This window comes from Mastigoproctus giganteus, chromosome 7, assembly GCF_048544385.1.
Source record: "Mastigoproctus giganteus isolate SK-2022 chromosome 7, ASM4854438v1, whole genome shotgun sequence".
Lineage (NCBI taxonomy): Eukaryota > Metazoa > Arthropoda > Arachnida > Uropygi > Thelyphonidae > Mastigoproctus > Mastigoproctus giganteus.
Window position 1 is genome coordinate 171,847,388 of NC_143581.1, and position 21,316 is coordinate 171,868,703.

The 21,316-nt window shown below is 35.5% G+C and overlaps 1 protein-coding gene across 1 annotated transcript in view; it reads left to right on the forward strand.

The window, feature by feature from the left end:
• LOC150083336 (nucleolar protein 6-like) overlaps positions 1 to 21,316 on the forward strand; it is a 485,807-nt gene that overhangs the window by 229,253 nt on the left and 235,238 nt on the right. Inside the window, exons 14-15 of the mRNA XM_090377194.1 lie at positions 7,461 to 7,698; positions 19,797 to 19,917. Of these exons, the coding sequence (XP_090233320.1) occupies positions 7,461 to 7,698; positions 19,797 to 19,917 (359 nt within the window). The remainder of the gene's footprint in view (positions 1 to 7,460; positions 7,699 to 19,796; positions 19,918 to 21,316) is intronic.

Below are 21,316 nucleotides of genomic sequence, written 5' to 3' on the forward strand. Positions count from 1 at the left end.
AAGTACTATAGGTTTAAAAAAAAAAAAGTACCTAAACATAACAATGATCCTTGAGAAGGAAAAAAAATTTAGTATGGAAAACATTTAAAAAAGGTTGTTTTTGCATGGGTAATGCACTTCCATTATTTCCACTACCAAGGTAGTATGCATACATCATTTGATTATATATCATATTGTGAATGGCTTTACAATGAGTTAGCATTAGTAGGCTAATGATGCAAGAAAGCAAGCTTATACAGCATCAGCCAAAAAAAAAAAAAACCATTTCACTGATCCATTCATTCCAAATGTTTGTCTAGTTCTGCCTTAAATTTAATTAAACTATCAAATTCCACAACAACAAATGGAAATTTGTTCCAGCAATCAACTACTTGCTAAAGGCAAACTTCCGCACATCTATTCTGCAACTGTCTTTCCTCAGTTTGAATCTTTGCCCCCTCACGTTTGTAATCTGAGCAAGAGGAAGAATCCCATCAGCATTGAGCTTGCTTGTGCGGACTATGCCGGTAAGCATCCATCCAACAGAGAATTATCACAGTATTATGTTCCATATCTTGACTACAAAAGAAATATACGAAGAATATGTAGAGAAAAATGGAGAATTCAATGGCACGCCCAAACACATAATAAACTCCGCCAAATAAAACCTGAACCACAATTATGGACCTCCAGTTTCCGTATAAACAGAAGGGAAGGAGTTATCTTAACCAGAGCACGAATTGGCCACAGTCATCTTACCCACCGTTATCTCCTCGCAGGTAATGATCCTCCACAGTGCAACTCTCTACTTAAAATGAAGCATATTCTTGTTGGGTGTACTTTATACACCACTGCCTCCAAGATTCTTTTAGCTTTCTGTCAAATCTTAAAGAACCCTTGACACTCTGCCACATCATAGGTAACAACACTAATCTGCTGGAGTTCTTTCACTTTACGAAACAGATCAAATTATATATGATCGTTTTGAGTAATGCCAAGACAGTCTCCATGCATGTAATGTAACATTCATAACGTTGATAGGTGCAATACGGCCTAAGTAGCCATTACACCAAAAAACAACAACAATTGAGCTTGCCCAACCTGTTCAAGGCTTTATACATCTCAATCAGATCACTTCACAGGTGCTTAGTCTCCAGGCACTGCAATTTGCAGAACTTAAGCCTTTCTTGGTAAGAGAACCCCTTTGTTCCCCTCAGCAATCTTGTTGCCCTTCTTTGTACAGTCGGTCCTCGTATAACACGTGTTTACATTACACGAATTCGATCATACATGATTTATAAATAGGGGAACGTTATCTTATATAACACGAACCGAATTCGCTTATGCACAATTCGCCTTTGTGTTTACAAGAAATGGCAGTCGAACACGGAATCACCCCAACTGAACACAACACGATAGGAATGAAGAAGATTCTGAAAATGTATTTATGTGTTTTATATCAGTGAAGGGGAAACACATTTCACCATAATAACGTAAAAACCCACACAATTCCAGCTATCGATAATTTGCAATTGCAATTAGATCGAGTTTACGACCAGTTTATAACAGATTCCACTAGCAGAAACGCAACTGGAAATTGTTTTATCGTAGTAACCCCCAGAAATGTGCTTTAGTAAAATGTGAGGTGTTAATATGTATCTCGGCCTTTACGGTGTTGTTTATTCAGTTGCTACACGTGCGCAGCTTTGTTTATGTGTATTAAGCGTGCCTCCTCGTTTTGTAATTGTGCTTTAAAAATGAGTAAAATATTTAAAAGGTGTGAAAAGGAAACGTCCTGGCGAAGACACAGCAGATTCAGAGAGAAAAAAAAATAGCAATATCGATAAACAGAGGCGGACTGGGTCAAAAATTCTTACCCGGGAAAATTTATAGAAAATTTATACTACGGTTTATGGCCAAAATCACACCGGCCTTCGGCCCACCGGGATTTCCCGGATAAGGCTTATGGCCAGTCCGCTTCTGTCGATAGAGAAAAAATATGAAATTGTGAAACGCTTTGAGCGAAATGAAAGACCATGTGATATTGCACATGCTACAGACCTAAATGATGCAACGCCGAGAATTACAAAGAATGCAGAGAAAATAAAAACAACTTTCATAGCGGGAACAACTCCAAGTGTAATTAAAATCCATTAGATTAAGACACAAGAATTGGAAGAGATGGAACGGCTGTCTTTTCTAATCAAACAAAAAACAAGTTTGCTTACGATAGAAGCAAAAGCATTAGCAATATTTTATTACGACTATTTTATTTAATATAATAAATTTTTTACAAATAAAATACGTATTTTATTCGTAAAAAATACTTTTTAGTATTAAAAAATACTAAAAATACTTTATAATAAACAATAAAAAAATAAATATTTTTTATTATTTATTATATTATAATAAAAATAAAAAAATATTATATTATTTTTTATTACGATTAAAATTACCCGATTATTTATTGTGTTTGGTAATGTTTTGGTTCCAAATGTGTGTTCAATCTTGGGTGGTCGGCACCTAACCCCACTTTTCCCATAGGGCCTGTTGTTTATATTGCACGATTTTGCATTGCACGAGGGTTTCTAGGAACACAACTATCGTGCTATACAAGGACAGACTACTCATTCTAGCAACTCTACATCCTTCCTAAAATGAGGCTTCCAGACCTGTATGCAGCACTCAAGGTATATGGCCTGACCATTGTCTTATAGAAGGGGATAATCATCTACTCATCCCTGCTTACAAAATTCCTGTATATCATTGACAAGACCCCATGACAGTTTTCCGAGCAGTGCAGACAGGCTGCACTGCTCAGAAAACTTCATATCTGACTGAACAGTTATCCCCAGGTCTCTTTCTTTCTCCATTACCCTGAGTGTAACACCACACAGTTGGTACATTTCTCTCGGGTTACTGCTAGCTATATACAGCACTTTGCATTTTTTAATGTTAAACTTCAGTTGCCACTTCTCAGCCCATGTGTCCTAATTTTTGAGATCCTGTTGCAGTAGCATACTGTCATTAACAAAAGGGCCTACCTTTGTATCATCTGCAAACTTTGACATTAAGCTTGATATATATCTTCATCAGTGTCATTGATGAAATATACAAAACAACAACGTGCCCAATATCGAACACTGGGTACATCACTAGTCACATAGAGCAGTGCCAATTGATTACCAATCTCTGTCTTCTCCCACTCAACCATCCTTTTATCCATTGTAGCAATATGCCCTTAATTCCATACTACTCCAATTTGTACAATTTGTCTTCCATGTGCAACAGTATCGAAAACTTTCCGGAAATCCAAGTATATCATATCGGAATTATTTTTTTGCGTTCAGTTCCTTTGTGACCACGTCATAGTATCCAATGAAATTGGTCAGACAAGACTTCTCCCTAACAAATCCATGCTATGTCTGAATTTTTACTTCAGTCTTGTCTAGATGATTTTCTAATGGTTATTTAACCAGTGACTCCATTATCCCAACAATATCTGCCTTTGATGTCTTGACCAGTACTTGAAATTCATCAAATTTATTTACTATACTCCTAGCATTGGTGTACATACAAGTATACATGCACCTGTTCTTACTCTTAGTTACTCTAGCACAGCCCATGTATTTACTTGTTTCATGACTTACAGCAGTTCCTGAAATCCCCAGCAACTTGCTTTCCAGGCCACAGCTCATTCCAATAGCAGTGTAAGAATCACTTCCACCTGTCTGTGGCTACTGTCAGTCTACTAGTCTGTGAATCCCCCCCCCAAGCTAGCAGTTTTCCGACCTACCTAACATTGCCTTGATAGCATCAGCAAATTTTCTTGCACCCTTTCTACTTAAGTGTATCTCATCCGTGTAGAAGCAATCTCTCCTGTTAACAAGCACAGACCACATTGAGAAAAATTCTACCCTGTTGAGCCTTGCACAATCTCTATAGGGCCGAATTGATTAACAAGGTTCTCATCATATACTTTCTCCTATAGTGACTGGGCAGAATTGCACACTTTCAAATTTAACCCTAACTCGCAACTTTTTTTCCAGCATTGACCTGTACTTGCTTAGTAAATCTGCAGATCTCCTACACTTGATGCCATTAGTGCCAACTTGTACAATGATATCATCTCTTGTGCCCTTAAAGGATGATATCTGCTCTACAACATCATCAACTTTTGCCCCTGCAGACGTACCCCGGTCCTATTCAACCTATTCTTTTTCCACAATATATTCTGCCTGTCACTGACAATAACTAGCCCCTGTGAGACCAGTGCATTCTGCCCTGAAGATTGCCGCTGTGTTGCCTAGTGCACAAGTGTGAGCTCAGGCATTGAGTTCGGCAGCTGAGAGCTTGATGGGCCTCCATTTTAATTCCTTCGAGGGCATCTAAACTCTTCAAACTCTCATAGACGTCCATCAGAATGCTGAGTTGGTGCCTAATTTCTTCACACTCTCTGCACCTAGTACACACAAAGACATCTTCCATGGCTAGATCATGTCCTGTTTTCCAGAAAGGTCTGCAAACATTTCACACTTTGCACCTTTTTTTAGACTGTTTTTGTGTGTTGGAGAATCGCCCCCTTCGGTTCTTCCCAGAACCACAACATTTCTGCTACTTTGTGGTTGTTGCTTTGCTGCTTGTTGCTTTGTCTGGGCCATGATTTCCGTTTAAATACAATTTAATTAACAATAAAAATTAATAAGATTTATAAATTTAATTGATTAATTTTCAATATTATACTAAGCTAACAGATTACTAATACAGTGCTATGTATTACACTATCTAGTTTTACGTTATACCTTACGCCAGCGGTTCCCAACCAATGGTTTGCGAACCTGTGGGGGGTTTACACTAAAAATTCTGTAATTGTGTCTGCTTAGATTTACATAGGTACATTATTGTAAACTACAAAATATAACTAATAATAAAAAATAAAGTAAAATAAAATTAAATAAAAAGTAAAGAATTGACAAAGAAAGAAACCACATCTCTCACAATTAATAAACAATAATTAACAATAAAAGCTTGTTGCTTTGTCTAAATAGTTTTAGATTAAACCATGCACTCCATCAAGCATCTCTCATATTGTGGAGTTATACTTCACAACTGGGTTGTCACTGTTGCAACAACACGGTAGGGGCGCCTCCGTAGCCAGGTGGGCAGGAGCAGCAGTGCGTAGCACACACCTCTTGATTAGACCGGGGTTCGAGCTTGTGACAACCAAATACGGAGGATGCGGAAAGGTCAGGGAATGACCACTGCATATCCACGGAGCAATATGGCCTTAGTTGCTAATGCTTCTAAAAACCAAACAAACAAACAACACAGTACCTCCCCACCCACTTTAGGCTCTCTTCCCTGATATTAGCTACCCACTCACGTGAAACGTCTTTGCCCCCAGAACATCTAGATAATACGTCCAGTTGGGGTAACAGATAAGAACTCTTAAGGTATGTGCAAGAGTTACATTGACCAATATTATCAGATAAACGCGTGTCAGTATTACCCACATCCCCCCTAACTAGCAGTTTCCCTGAACCTTTAAGGCATCCTCAATAATACTGGCAAAAACTTTTGCACCACCTTTGTTTAAGTGTATCCCGTCTCTACAAAACAAATTCCTTCTACCTACAAGTGTGGGCCATGCTGATAGAAATTTACCCCCTAAAGCCTTGCAGATTCCTTCAAGTCTTGAGTTAATCCACAAGGCTCTTAACATATAATCCCTCCTATCGTGTCTGGGGGCAGAATTGCAGACACATAGACATTATGGCCTAGCTCGCGACATTTCCTCAGCATGGTCCTGTATTTTTCCAACAAATCGTCAGATCGTGTACGTTTAATATCATTTGTCCCCACATGAATAATAATATTTTCTTTACCCCCTTTAAAATCTGACAATCTGTTGGTGACATCATCAATAGTTGCTCCCGGCAGACATACCCTGGTTCTGCTCCACCTATCCTTATTACAAAAAATATTCCCCGTTTCCCTGACAATGGAGTCTCCTAATAAAACAATGTCCTTTTTAACCAGAGTAGTTTGCACTTGGATAATGATAATGATTATTTTTTATTAAAAATTTGATAACATGTTTTGAAAATATTTTCAGTTTTTGCAAACCAAATTTCGATGTTTATAGTGTGGCAACCAATAGATACTTGAAAATTTTTTTTGTCAAGGTAAATACACATTGAAGAAATTCACTGTAACAATACTGTTTTGTGAAAACAAAATCAATTCTGTCCATTGTGTACAGTTGGGTTGTTTGCTACAGCACTTCTATAAATTTTGATACCATGCAGTTCCCCACACATCATCCTTATACTAATATCAGTTCCTATTACCGCCCAGAACTTCTGATCAGACAGTATTCAATGAGGTCTGATGGGATCTACGCAACACTTTTCTGAGCACTGTAACCGAACATTTCACAGCTTTAGTAGCACCATGACATTTCCATTTGATCTTTGCATCAGCTACCTTTTAAAAACATTTTAGAAAATAAACAATATTAGTTACAAAACTCAGAAATTATTATTGGATTAGATGTGTACAGAAGCATTAGTTTTTGGCACATGATGAATTAGCACAGATAATCAAATTGTCCACCATTTGCTTCTAGGCACTATTCACAGTGACAAAGAGCTGAATGACAAATATTCCACAATGTAACTGCTAGGCATAGTTTAACACACTTGTTTAAGTTCACCCTTTCTTTAATTGCTGAAGTGTGGCTAGTTTTTCTACCATATACCATCTCCATCAAGTAGTCACACAAATAGAAGTCCTGAGTTAAATCAGGTGAATATGGGATATATTCACTACTGCATTGCCAGCTTATCCACTTTTAAAATAATTATCAGGGTATGCCCTAATATCACAATGATATGGTTGAGGTGCCCTAACCCATTTGGTAGTAAGGCACTTCATTCCCATACAGCTTATAAATGGTCATCACAGTGGCTACTTTCACTGAAAATTTTCCAGCTTGCTTCAACTTATCCACCCCTTCCCTTACAAGCAACAATCCTAGTTTTTTTTACCATCCTTCATCCCAAAGTCTTTCTCACAAATCACAGGGCAAATCACTTTTGCCACTGCTTTTTCTAAACCAAGATTTCTCCATATTCCTGTTCATCTTATCTCCTTTGCAAGTTTGCCTTCAGAATTCAAGGTAGTCACCTCGTCACTATATATATATATGACATTGTTGATTTCTGTTATTTTAAGAAAGTATTTAACTTTTATTTTATATATTTTTTTAGTGTTTCTCCATTGCAGAAAAGTGCTAAATAAATGTAATGCTGAAAAATAACATTCTAGTTTCTAGCTCTGTTGCTTTGTCATAAAACAAACATTTGTTTTATTCTATTGCACTAGTGATGAAAATTCCATGGTAACTATATAATAATAAAAAATGTGTCCTGTGTGCCTGGATAATAAATTTTTTATTTATTCTTAACTGTCACCCTTAGGCATTTTCATATTAACGATGCTACTGTGCAGTATATTGGGTGTGAACTTGAATCTCTGTTACATATTCCTAACCTCAAGCTACCAGCAGAATGGCCGCCATATGGGTCAGGAGATGAAGTCCAGCAAGAAGTTCTTAATACCTTTACTTCACTTTGTAAAGATCTTAGAAAACTAGATGGTGTTTCACTGCCAATTACTTCCATACAAGGAATATCACCTGTTTTTAGTTTAACTGAGGTATATAATTGATATTGTTTTACATTTTTGAAAATTTTATATTTGGTCATAAATTTATGCTGTTATACACTAAACAAAAGAATTTATAAAAATACAAACACAGGTAGTTCCCAATTTTACGAGTTAATTTGTTCCTAGCGCACACTCGTAAAGCTAAAACTCGTAAAGCAGAAATTTATTTCCCATAGACATAATGTTAAAAATAGGGGTTACGCTATCAACAATGAAATTAGCTAATTAGTTTATGTTTAAACAATAATTGATTTATCCAAAGAAATGAAAACGTAGCCTGTAAAATCAAGCAAATTATAATAACAGAGAATTATAAACCTGACCACCCTTTATGCCCAATTGTTTTCTATTCTATAGTAAATCCACCTTTGCAAATTTATCTTCCTTCCTGGTCAAGATCATTCCTCCCCTCATGAAATTTTCTAAATTCTGAATCTACAACACATGTCAGGCATTTGGACACATAAGCCCTATCACGTTATCCTGGAACGATTTATTGGCTTCCTTTAATGTAGTGTCCCTATACACTAACGTAGACCTAGATTACGCTTTACATGCCCTACGTAACCTTGGACAATATCTTAGAAAATCGGACTTCTCTTAACATTGACAGCATTCTGGAGATCGTTACCGCACTAATTAAAGCTAGACACTTCTATTTTCAGGACCAAGTGTATGAACAGATTTTTGGACTCCCTATGGGTCTAGGAATCTCAGCCCCCTTATCTGAAATGTACCTTGCCATGGTCGAACATCAAACTCTTCAACCTTTTCCAGCAAATATTAAACTTTACATCCATTATGCAGACGATATTCTAATAATCGGGGACCAAAACACCATCAACAATCTTTTTACCAGATTTAATTCAGTACACCCTAGATTAAAATACACCTTAGAACTAGAGACCAATAACGCAGTTAATTTTCTTAACTTAACCATATATAAACAAAATAACAGGCTAAAGACAAAAATCTATAGGAAAAACTCAAATACACTATCTACATTTTCTTTCACACCATCCTCTTAGTGTAAAAAAATCAGTTCTCTACAACCAAGTTTTTAATGCTTTTAAATACTGCCAATCACAGGATAATTTAGTTTTTGAGCTAAAATATCTTACTGAAAAATTCACAGCTAGAAAATATCCCATCAAACTAATTCAACAAATTATTTCAACCGTTAAAGGTGAGATTAGTAATTTAAATGTTTCTAATAACCCAGTTATAAAAAAAATCCAATTCGTCCAACATTCATGTTGTCCTTCTTTTCCATTGCCAAATCGCTAGACGATTGCGTCAAATCTTTTCTAACACTGATGTCTCTATAATTTTTTCTACTTATAATGAACCCCTTTTAACAAATATAAAGAAACCCACATATATGACAATATGGACATCAATAACAGTTTATTTAATCAAATGTCAACCCAATTGTAATGCATGTTACATTGGGAGCACTACTAATGAATTTGGATCATCCACCATCGCAAACACACGTGCCTACTACCACGTCAATAGTTTCCATCAATACTGAATTGTCTCAGCACTTGTGTTCACCGTAAGAAATTTACGATTTTCACATTTTGTTTTAGTAGATACAGTAATATTTCACGGTTTTTGCCCTGGTTCCCTTAGGACAGCAGATTCCTCAGATATCTAGGACACATGAATTTCCGGACATGTCAATAATCTAGACCCTGTTGAATCGTTCACTTCTCTGCCAATATACAGATAGACGAAAGACTAACAACCAGATTAAATGATTTAGACTGCTGATGATCTTGTTAGCTCAAACAGCAACTTTTTGCAATAACAAATAAATCTGTAACATTTGGGTTAAGAATAAATATAAACAAAACAATGATAATGGAAAAATAACTCGCAACAAATAGAATAACAGTTGGAGCAGAATAATTGAGGGGTTAATACCTTTAGGAATAACCACAACCCCTCAGTTGATGCTGCAATAACCATTATCAAATTAAATTCAAACTATAACCTCCTTCTATATGAAGTCCTCATAATAGAATGGTACCGTCTCAACACCAATCTTGAAGTCTTAAACACAAAACTTCCGGTTTCCTTGTCTTCCATTTGGAATCTCACGCGAATTAAATTACCACGTGTCCAGAAAAACATTTCCGGTACTTAAGACCTACAGCAACCTTCTGCTCTTCATTTTATCGCCAGCTGAAGATGAATCTATCGAAAGTCCACCGTTCACGACTATTGGCCTTATTCCTTTTTTAATTTTAAGATATTTTATTTATACAGTATTGTAATTAACTACTAGAGGATGATATGGTGCACCTCCCCCTCCTCTGGGCTAAGTTTTTTAAATTACGCTTTCTTAATCACAATTCTTAACTTCCGATTTTAGTTTCAGTCAAAGATTTCCCACACCACTGTTTCATAATTCGTATAACCATAACGGATTATTGAGGTGAATGCCGTCTTCTTATTAAGCTTTGACTAAGTACGTATTCCTTGTCACGAACTTCGGCATTTTAAGCTTTTGCTAACTCGAATCACAATAATAGAGAAATTATTTATGATTTACAAATGTTAAAGAATGTTTATTTTTCACCATCATATCGACTAAATGCACACTCATTGATCACTCATTATTGGCCTTGCACTCGTTGGTTTGTTGCATAAGTAGTAATCTTCTCTTTTCTTTTTAAATTTCAATAGCATGCATAAGCATTTTTTTAATGGAACACACAAATTGCAACTAACATGGTTTGCACAGAGTAACAAGTTTTTGAAGCTTAAAAAAAAAAAAAAGGAATGGAGAGAAGATTTCTGAAATTTTATTTGTTTTTTGTATGATTGAAGATTGCAGTAAAGGGGAAACACATTTCACCATAATGTAAAAAACCACACAATTCCAGCTATCATCAGTATTTTTGCAAATGCAATAACATCGAGTTTACTATCTGTTTATAATTGATCGCACTAACAGAAAAGCCCAATAAGCCGGAAAGTGCAAATTGTTTTTTATTGTTTTATGGTTGTGACCTCCAGAAATGTGCTTTAGAAAATATCACAGAGCCGTTCAAAATTGGTTCTTATAACAGAACATATGATAATGATGAAAGTATAGTGCATTTTAATGATTTGAATTGGTAACTAATACAATTTACACTATAAAAACGACCTTTTAGAGAGTTATATAGCAAAAATTCCGAGGTCGTGGAACGAATTACCAAAAAACAATGTGTTATTGGGTTCATATTACAATATTTTCACGATACGATGGTGTCTCTGGAATGGATTAATATCGTAAAGCGGGGTACACTGTATTGTATAGCCATGCATGCGGTTTGAAATGCAATATTTATGAATGTTTAACATTCATTTTTTGCAATTAATGTTCGTATATTCAACTTTGTTGATACTCGATACTTGGGGGGAAAAAAAAAAAAAAAACTCATAAAGCAGGAACTACCTGTATAGGAAATTTCTTTATAAAGAGGTTTCATGAAATTTTACTTACTGAATGATTTTTATTTGTTCAGAGTGAGAGTGTGGTAATCCTCTACTCTGTTACTATTTCTCCTGCTCAATAAACACGTGCCTATTTCCTTAATTGATAAAAATATGCAGTAATTTGTATATTGTATTTTCTAGATCATATGATGTACTTGTTTTCCTGAAAAATGTCCCCCAAAATTCCTCTGCATATTATGAACTGAAGGTATACGGATGCATGTAGTAATGGTTCTCTCTCTATCTGTGGCCAGAGAAACTGTGGTAAAAATGTTCAGGTAGCCTTCTGAATTCAGTTGTTCTTAGTGTCTGGCCAGTTCAGATCACCTGTGGTAGTTAGAGAATTAAATGCACAGTTAGTTTAGCGTGCAACCATTGGACATCTCAATTAACAAATCATTCGTACGCGAGGAATGGACCAAATGGATGGAGGTACCAAAACGTAATTTGACACCAACAGAATAAATGAAGCAACCAACAGTCATTGGTGTGCAAATTGGTAAAAAGTTGGTAGAATTGGTAAAACACAAGGGTGCCAAGTCTTTTAAGAAATATGGAATTAGCAATGCTCTTGATGGCATTGTAGATGATATAGATGTACTCTTTGAAGAAAGTGAAAGTTTGGACTATAATATAGAAATAGTCAGTGGTGACCATTATTAAATGATAGTAATGACCATGAATTTTTGTGAAGTAAAAGCTGCATTTTACACTGTCATTTTGTTTAGTATGCACAGTGAATCGCTGTTTTAAATATATGCAATAAAATGTTTTTTTCCAAAATTTGCTGCCTAAAACATAGGTACATCTTGTGGTTCAATGCATCTTATTCAGAAAATATGGTAAATCAAATGAAGGACTTTTAATATTTATTAACTTAACATTTAAAAATTTAAACATATATTAAATGAATTATGTGCTGACTACTTATTGCACACAGTACAAAAAGTAAAAACATTCAAGAATAATTAAAATACAAACCTAATGATTACACAGGTCAGCAACTATTTTTCATTGGAAAGAAATATGCAGTCTAGATAGATATTTGGGTGTTGATTCCAAATCTTTTTTCAGTTTTCCTCTAGCACATTTAGTTTATGTGATGAGGTTCAATTATGCTAACTCGATGAGACATTATACCAGTTGCATGCCTATTCAGCCAACCTACATGAATATAATTATGATTTATTATTATTAATGTTTATATACATTCATATTTATGTAACTTATTATATCTATTACCTTGTTATTTTGTGATTTAATTATTTGATTATAAATTGTATGAGATAAGATCTGGTGAATTTACTGAAATACATTCATTGCCATGCCTTGGAAAAGTAAAAATCACCCCAATGAACTCTCTTGTGTGTGTGTGTGTGTGTGTGTGTGTGTGTGTGTGTGTGTGTGTGTGTGTGTGTGTGTGTGTGTGTGTGTGTGCAGTTCTTTCCTAACTAAATCACAACAGCAGACAATCATGGCAGATGTTTGTAAAATTTACCAGTTATACTTTGTCTATCCTATAGGTCGCCAGAATAGGGCACAGGTACCACATGTTATTTGTGCCACTTGTTTGAATGGATTATGTGACTTGTTGAACAAAAGGAAACGGTTGATGCTATTTGCCAATACAGAGGAAACTAAAAGACCACAATGGTGATTTTTTGTAATTTGAATGTAACTGGATTCTCAGTGAAGAATATGCACAAGATTGTTTATCCGAATTCCATGATGAGACCGATCCTTGTGATGAGAGGATGTGAAATCTGGTGGCGTAGCATAGATATTCTTTAAACGATGAAATGTTGCGAGATGAAGGTGCAGTTGGTGGAGACCTGAGAACTTCTGATCACAAGTACACACCTGATTAAGGCATCAGAGCCAGAGCTAAGTTAAATGATCTCATTAGAGATCTAGCCCTCTTCAAAGATAATGTGAGAATTCTCACCTTGAGACTAATGCAGAAACATATGATTACGAACATCAGTGTCTCATTATTGACAAAGAAATCAAATTTTGGAAATATATTCTTCACAGTAGATGGCCTACTCTGCAACTGTAATGATGTCAGTGAAGTTTTTAGGAAATTATCACATTGAACGTTACATCTGAATGGTGCCTCTTCATCATCTGCTCTCTTGTAAAACGGGACCTTAAAGCCATTCATCCCTATCGCCACTCTGTTCATCTAAAAGAGACGCACTGTAATGTGACAACACCACTTGAAGCAATTCAATACAGTGTTCATTAATGGAATATCTCCAGCTGTTCTACCACAGACCATTTCATCAGGCGTGGAGGGCCTAAAAGTAGCATATATGAGCTAGTAAAATAACACCTATGAGCCGCTAATGATAGTGTGCAGTAGGTTCTGTTAGTGGATACAATAAAGACTTTCTTCCCACCTTTTTGCATTTAACTTGATACTGATGAAGTGTTTTATGAAAATGATGGGTAAGATGAATTCAAGAGGAGTGCACTACTTATGTGAGAAATTTCCAAAGATCAGTGCTGTGAAAGTGAAAAAGGGAACCTTTGTGGGACCTCAAAGAGGGCTTCTGCAGGATGAAAGCTTGGAAAACTGCCTCAATGTATTAGAAGTAAAACCATGGCAAGGTTTCAGATAGCTTTGTGGGAACTTTTTAGGCAAATGCAGCAGGTCTTCCTCATAAAAAGATGGATTTCAAAAACTGCTCAATGCATATAAACAGGAAGTCATATGTCACTGAAACATCATTCCTTACTTTCACATTTAGACTTTGCTTAAAACCTTGGCACAGAGAGTGACAAGCAGGGAGAGTGATTCCATCAAGATGTTAAGTCATGGAAAATCACTACCAAGTTTCCTAGTACAAATGCTTGTTGGCAGACTATGTGTATAAAATGCATTGTGTTTAAACTGTAACCAGTCTCGTGTGTTTCGTAATAAAATCATCTTAATTAACTTGTAGTGATATTATCATCAGTCATACACATACTAGGAAAAAACCAAGAACATATCATTTAGATATTAATTTGTATATTGGCCACACACCAACCAAAATATGTATATAATGAAGTTTGTTTATAGCACTTTAATAAATGACAAAATGTTTATCATAATCAGTATATCAGAAAATTTATTTACATTTTTTAAGTTAAAAAAAAAAAAAGGAATAGTGCAATACAGGTAGCCCTCGTTTTGCGCCGGTCCAATTTGCACCGATTCGCAATAGTGCTGATCACTAACCACTACAGCATTTTTATTTATTTTCGCTTTTTTTTTTTTTTGCAATTTTTTTATAAATTGAAAGTTTAAAATCATCAGACAAAATTTATCGGCGTCATACTGTGCTATGGTATCATGCACTGTTCATGTGATTTAGGACAATCTGAGCCCAATCAGCAATTAGCGCATCCGTATCAGAGATGAGAAAGATTCCCCCCCACCCCCAAAGTAGCCACTCGTGGATGCAGGTGGTAAAGGTGAAGCATTCAGTTGGTTGTTGTTTGTGCTATTTACACATGTTCGAAATTTACTACGCTAGCATTTTTTTATTAATTGTGCTATTAATAAATTAAATAATAATAGTCATAGTCGTGTGCAGTTTTTGCCATCGTGTTATAAAGTTTTTAATTTAACAGAATAAAGAGACGCCATGTCTAGTAAAAGTAGTTCATCGAATCCTAGTGCAATATTCGGAGGATGGAATCTGGTGAAAGTCGCCGTAATGTGTGTAGGGCTATGAATATGCCTCCATTGACTATTACTACTACTACTACTATGAAGAATGCTAATAAAATAAAACCATCGATGCAAAGTGGTAGGTAAAATATTTTGTTGCCCAAAACTTAACCCTGTGATTTCCGATTATATAAAGGGTTCCATTTGCACCAGTCCCCCCCCCCCCAGGAACCTAACCCCAACGTAAATCGAGGGCTACATGTACATACATCTGGGTTTCAACAACAACATCTTGGCATAGCTGACTTAAAAGAAAATGGTCATTACATGTTGTAAAAGGATTGAATGGGTTGGTAGGAACGTGCATGAGTTTGATATATGGAAGTTTTATTAGTAAAGAAACTTTTCTATTTGAAGAATTGGGATAGCATTATAAATATATAACATTTTGCCTGAGCAAACAACTTTCTGTATAAATACTGTTTATACAGAAATTTGTTTCATAGAAGTTTTACTCTAATTGAATTCAGATGCATTCAAAGAAACATAATACTATTAATTTGAGATATTTACATTGTTATTTTCCATACAAATTTCAGTTGCTTTAATGTTTATAGAACAAAATGTTGAAAAATGAAATTATCATAAAAATATGACTATTAGTACTCGCAAGGTGATACAAGGAAGCAAGTTTATAGAGTAAAAAAAAATCACCAACTTCATCTTCCTTTTCCTTCTAATAGAGTGTTCCATTCTTCTTTAAATTTATTCAAATTACCTACTACCACAACATTATGTGGGAGTAGTTAGTTGTGTTGACAATCAGTTACCTTCTGGCTGAACGCAAGTTTCTGCACATGTATTCTATATCCATCCTTTTTCAATTTAAATTTATGCTCTACATTGCATGTAACCTTTGTATAATGAAGTTTCCAAATTTATATACAGTATTCCAAATGTGGCATAGCCGTTGCTTTATACATTTGGGATATTTACCTCTTTGTTCCTGCTTTCAAAGTTTCTGTATACCATTAACAGATCTGTGTCAGCCATCCTAGCTTCCTATCTGCACTGAGAACTTTGTATCATACTGTGCAGTTACCCCAAGGGTAAGTGCACAATATGAGCATTAGTACAGATATATATATAAGTTGTATTCAATTTATGTATTCGATTATTCAGTGACTATTCATAATGTGCAGAATTGATTATGTGTTCCTGTTACAGGAAATCCATAAGGATAACCCCCCCTCTCTTGGCTCAAAAGACAGAACATGCGGTTTTTCTATCAGCTGACTGAGCCTTGAATTTCTTTCTTATCAGTGAATCCTTATTCTCCCACTTCAAACTGCTGCTTTCACTCCAGTTCATAGTGCTTTACTCAGATCTCATCTTCAGTGATGATGCTGTCAAAAAAAGTCATTGCCCATGGTCTCATACCACTCTAGAAGATAGATTGGCACAGGCCTACACTTTTTGCTATTTGTGCAGTGTTATTTGTTGCCATGAATGCTAATGCCGGATCACTTGGTGATCCGGCATTAGCATTCATGGAACCCAAACAGCACAACTTATTGTATTCAGAATTGTTTCCATTGCATTAAAGCACCTATTCCCACTCTTGAGAGTCTTAATGCATCAATCTTTGCAAATCAGTTTATCCACTCTCTCTTTATTTTCCACCATCACTATAGTGTGAGCAGTGGTTAATTTTGGCATGTCCTTCAAACTACTACCATCAGCACTCACATAAATATCTGACCCACTGCCTAACTGTGCTCACATCAACTGCTGTGTTCCCCATAAACATCTTAAAATGTTGGTGAATATCAACGGGTACAATGTTCTCTGAATTTTTAGGAACTCAATGTAATATCATTATTTCAAATGTACATCAATGTCACCCTCCATTTTCACAGACTAATACAGCCCTGCCACCTGGAATGCAGTGTTTGGATTATTTTTCTGGAATGAATTGTGAGCGCATTTACACGTGATAGTGTATACATACATACTTTGCAACATAATCTAAAGGCATTGTACCATATGGTAGAATTGAAATGAGGGGTTGTCTCATTACACTAGATAAAAAATAGTTTGTATAAATTTTGCATCTGCTGAGATGAATTTGTAAAAAGCAAAAGAAGCTTAGATAACATTTTGATGAGAATAATTTATGTGAAGGAAAGAATATTAAAGGTTTTGCATTCATTGTGAGTTAAGTTATCAGGCATATTTTGGATATTATCATGAACTTTTATTGATTGTGATTTTTTGGTAAGTTTTAATTTTTGTAAAATTTAATATTATAAATAATGTAGTGTGGGATATTTTAGAAAGTATATACAGTTGAAGCTCTTATAGCAACTCCCAGTGAAACAAGAAAATTGGTCATTATATGAGGATATTCATACAAATCAGCAAAAGAATGTAGAAAATGAAGCTTGCGCATGTTTCCTTGATTGTACAGTATAGTTAGATTAATTAATTTGCAAATGATGTGCATGTATATATGCTTACACATAAATATCCTGGTCTAACCATGGACAGGGAAATTGGTTTCATACTTTAAAATAATCTGTCAGTATGTGCTGTTTCAGTGACAGAGCATGTTGTAAAAGAGAATTATGAAGGTGCTTAATTGACTTGCAGTTAGGTTGAGAAAAAACATTTTATAAGTTCTAATCTTTGATAAGTGTCCTTCAGTAAAACTTCTTTCCTAACCTCTCACTCATAAGTTTCTCTTCTTTGTCATTACAAATTTCAGGTTCCATTAGGTCTGAAGCACGCAACATCCACTTCGGCTTAGTCTTCAAAACATGTTTTCCCCTAAGTTTAGGCAATGATGCATATCCACAAAAATTCTTTAATATTATGAGACTGTTCTTAGTGATTAATTGTGGAAGAAGCATGCAAAGCTTCATTCCTTGCATCATTCGTGGTGACAAATTCTACTTCAAATTGTGTGAAGCATCTGGCAATTACTTTTTTGTCAACGTCATTCCATGCTAAAACACACAAAATCATTGTCTGCAGCACATTGTCTTGAAAGACAAAGCACAATTTTGTTTAATAGAATTCTTTGATAATTTTTTTTTTAAAGCACTGCATTACATGTTATCAAATGGTTGAAGAACTAATGCACATAGACCATTTACTTGGCAATGAGGTTTACAGTTATCCACAAATAGCAAAATTTTTCTATTCTCCCTGCTCATCTTGCCGTCTAAGTCACTCATCCATTCTTATTAGATTTTCGATAACCTCCAAGCCTTATGGTGTGTGCGATACATAGTTGGAAATGCCTTCAAACCTTTCAAACTCCTCAGTGATTAAGAGAGGAAGCTTCTCTGTGCCAGACATATTTGCCACAAAAAACCATTGTAATCCTTTGTCTTGTCTTGTCTTGTCTTTCCACCACTACATTTCTCACTTTTAAGCGTAAGATTTTTATCAAGCAGCAACTTGGGGGGGGGGGAGACCAGTTTTTTCAGCATTGAAGATATCATTCCCGTCTTATATCAATAAACCATATTTTAAATATTTCTCCCTCCATTCCTTTGTAGCTTCAATGTCAGCACTTTTGCTGCACACTTTTTAAAAGACAGCTCATAATGAGTTGAATTTCTGGTACCATCCATTGCAAAACTTGAAATATTCAAGTTTCCTGATGGAAATTCAGTTTTAAGCATTTGTTATCAACAAATCATCAACAGCAATACCATTCATATCCAGTGGACCAATGTATTCATCCCTTTCCTTCAATCATTGGCATATGCAGAGAATTCCTTGTTGCTTTTCTTTGCATTCTTAGCCAAAGACCTCATAATCTGCCGTAACTAGCCTAACTTCCTGAGTAACTTGATTACACACCAATTTGTAGAGTTTGTACTTATTGTGAGACTCTGTATCCCCTGATGCCTTTTAATTATTCTGTGCATTTTTATTCTCTGCCTCTCAGCTCTTTGCTTTTTCTTCAATCTATGAAAGGTGTGGGAGTTTTGCACAAGTATTTACGGAAATTTGTGACTAATGCATTTGCAAAGGTTTTCTGGTACCATCCATTGCAAAACTTGAAATATTCAAGTTTCCTGATGGAAATTCAGTTTTAAGCATTTGTTATCAAGTGCCACTGAGTCACGAAACTGCCACAATAACACTGAAAAAATAAAAGTAAACACTTTCTTTATATTTATTTTGCTTATTACTGATTTGTGTTTGTCTTCTATTTATAACAAATATTATATATGAGTAAATGTTACATAGTAATCATAATTATTTGCAAGTCTTCAGAACTTCAGGAAAGCCTGCTATCCTGGAAGTCGCTCTCATTGCTTCGATATAGCACATAACCCACACATGCACATAGTGGTATTTTGGAGCTCTTCTCTTAGTTGCCAGTGGATGAGTGGATTGCACCAAAGCAAGACTGGCTGTAGTTTCTAACCTTATATACTTTTGTTAGTGTTTATATGAATTGGTTACCTTATTCATAATAACCTTATATACTTTTGTTAGTGTTTATATGAATTGGTTACCTTATTCATAAAAGTCTATAACTAATTTATTAAAATAAAAAAAAAACTTTTTTGTCATTGTCATATGAGGATAAATTTGAAAATTAAAATGATTAGATGGAATCTGGCCAATTTTAATATTGTGGAAAAGCAATGTTCTAAAGGTGGGGGGAGGGGGATATTTTGGCACTACCAGTTGATAATGCCAAAGGGCACCACTGGTTTTCATATAATAGAAGAATGGACAGACAGTGCTGTGAGAAAGTTCTAGAATCCTAATAGTTTGGGTTGGAGCCAAGTGTTCTTGGAAATTCATATAATAAGCATAACAATTGTTAATTGAAAATTAATATTTTCATATTAATTGCATTGTAGAATACTCTAGCATTTAAGGATGTATTCTCTCCCCCACCCAGGTATTTCCACCTTTGCCAACCAGCTGTTTGCAAAAAAAGCATCTCAAATTTATCAAGGATAACAGAATTATACCAAGGAAAAGGCCAAAGAGGACACCAAGATGGATTCAACCGCTAGAAGGTAACTTTCAAAAAAAAAAAAAAAGAAATCTACATGTAGAAATTAGAGAAGCATTTGTATTTTCTATTTTTATAATATGTTATCTAGGCCATATAAGTTTTATGCTATAAGCAGCCTTGTCTAGATAGTAATAGTAATAGTGGCATGTGATGCAAGAAAGCAAGTGTATGAGCTTATGCAGCATCAGCCAAAAAAAAAAAAAAAAAAATCACACCATTCCCTCCAAATGCCTGTCCAGTTCCTCCTTAAATATATTCAACCTATCAACTTCCACAACGACAGATGGAAGTTTGTTCCAGCAATTAACCACCCGCTGGCTAAAGGCAAATTTCCGCACATCAATTCTACACCTGTCCTTTCTTAGTTTGAATTTATGCCCCCTTAGGTTCGTAATCTGAACAAGTGGAAGGATCCCATCAGAATTCAGCGTGCTCAACCCATTCAAGGCCTTATACACCTCAATCAGATCACCGCGCAGGTACCTAGTCTCCAGCCACTGCAATTTGCAGAACTTAAGCCTCTCTTGGTAAGAGGATCCCTTCATTCCCCTTACCAATCTTGTTGCCCTTCTCTGTACATCATCATCATCATCGGCCATTTTCAATCCACTGCAGGATGAAAGCCTCTCCAGCAACTTTCCAGTTCCTTCTGTTTTGAGCACCGGCCATCCATTTACTACCCAAAAACTCATGAATTTCATCTATCCATCTCCGCCTTTGTCTTCCAGGTTTTCTTCTAGCTCCTCTTGGGTACCATTCTGTTATTTTCTTAGTCCATCTGTCATCATGTCTTCGAGCTATGTGTCCTGCCCAAGACCATTTTAGTTCTTTAGTTTTGATAAGAATGTCCTTTATTTGAGTTTGCTGCCTAATCCATGTGTTTCTCTTCTTATCTAACAGTCTGATTCCCAATATAATTCGCTCCATTCTTCGCTGTGTAGTTTTCAGCTTCTCTTCCATTCTTTTGGTGAGTGCCCAAGTTTCACTTCCATAAGTCATGGTGGGGAGTATACATTGATTCATTATTTTATGTTTCAGACAAACTGGGATATTGCTCTTCAGTATGTGACTATACTTCCAGCCATTTATCATTATTACAGATAATAACTTGTCCCAGATAAGTATATGACTCCACCTTTTCAATTACTGCTCCTTCAATCATTATTTCCCATTCCGTGGCATACTTGTTCATGATTACTTTTGTTTTAGCCATATTTATCTTTAGTCCAAAATCCTTACTAACTGTGCATAACTGATTAAGATTTTCCTCTAATTCTTTGGGATCATGGCTTATGACCACAATGTCATCTGCAAATCGTAAATGGCTTGAGTACTCTCCATTTACATTGACTCCTTTCTGTGACCAGTCTAATCTTCTGAAAGCTTCCTCAAGGGCAGCA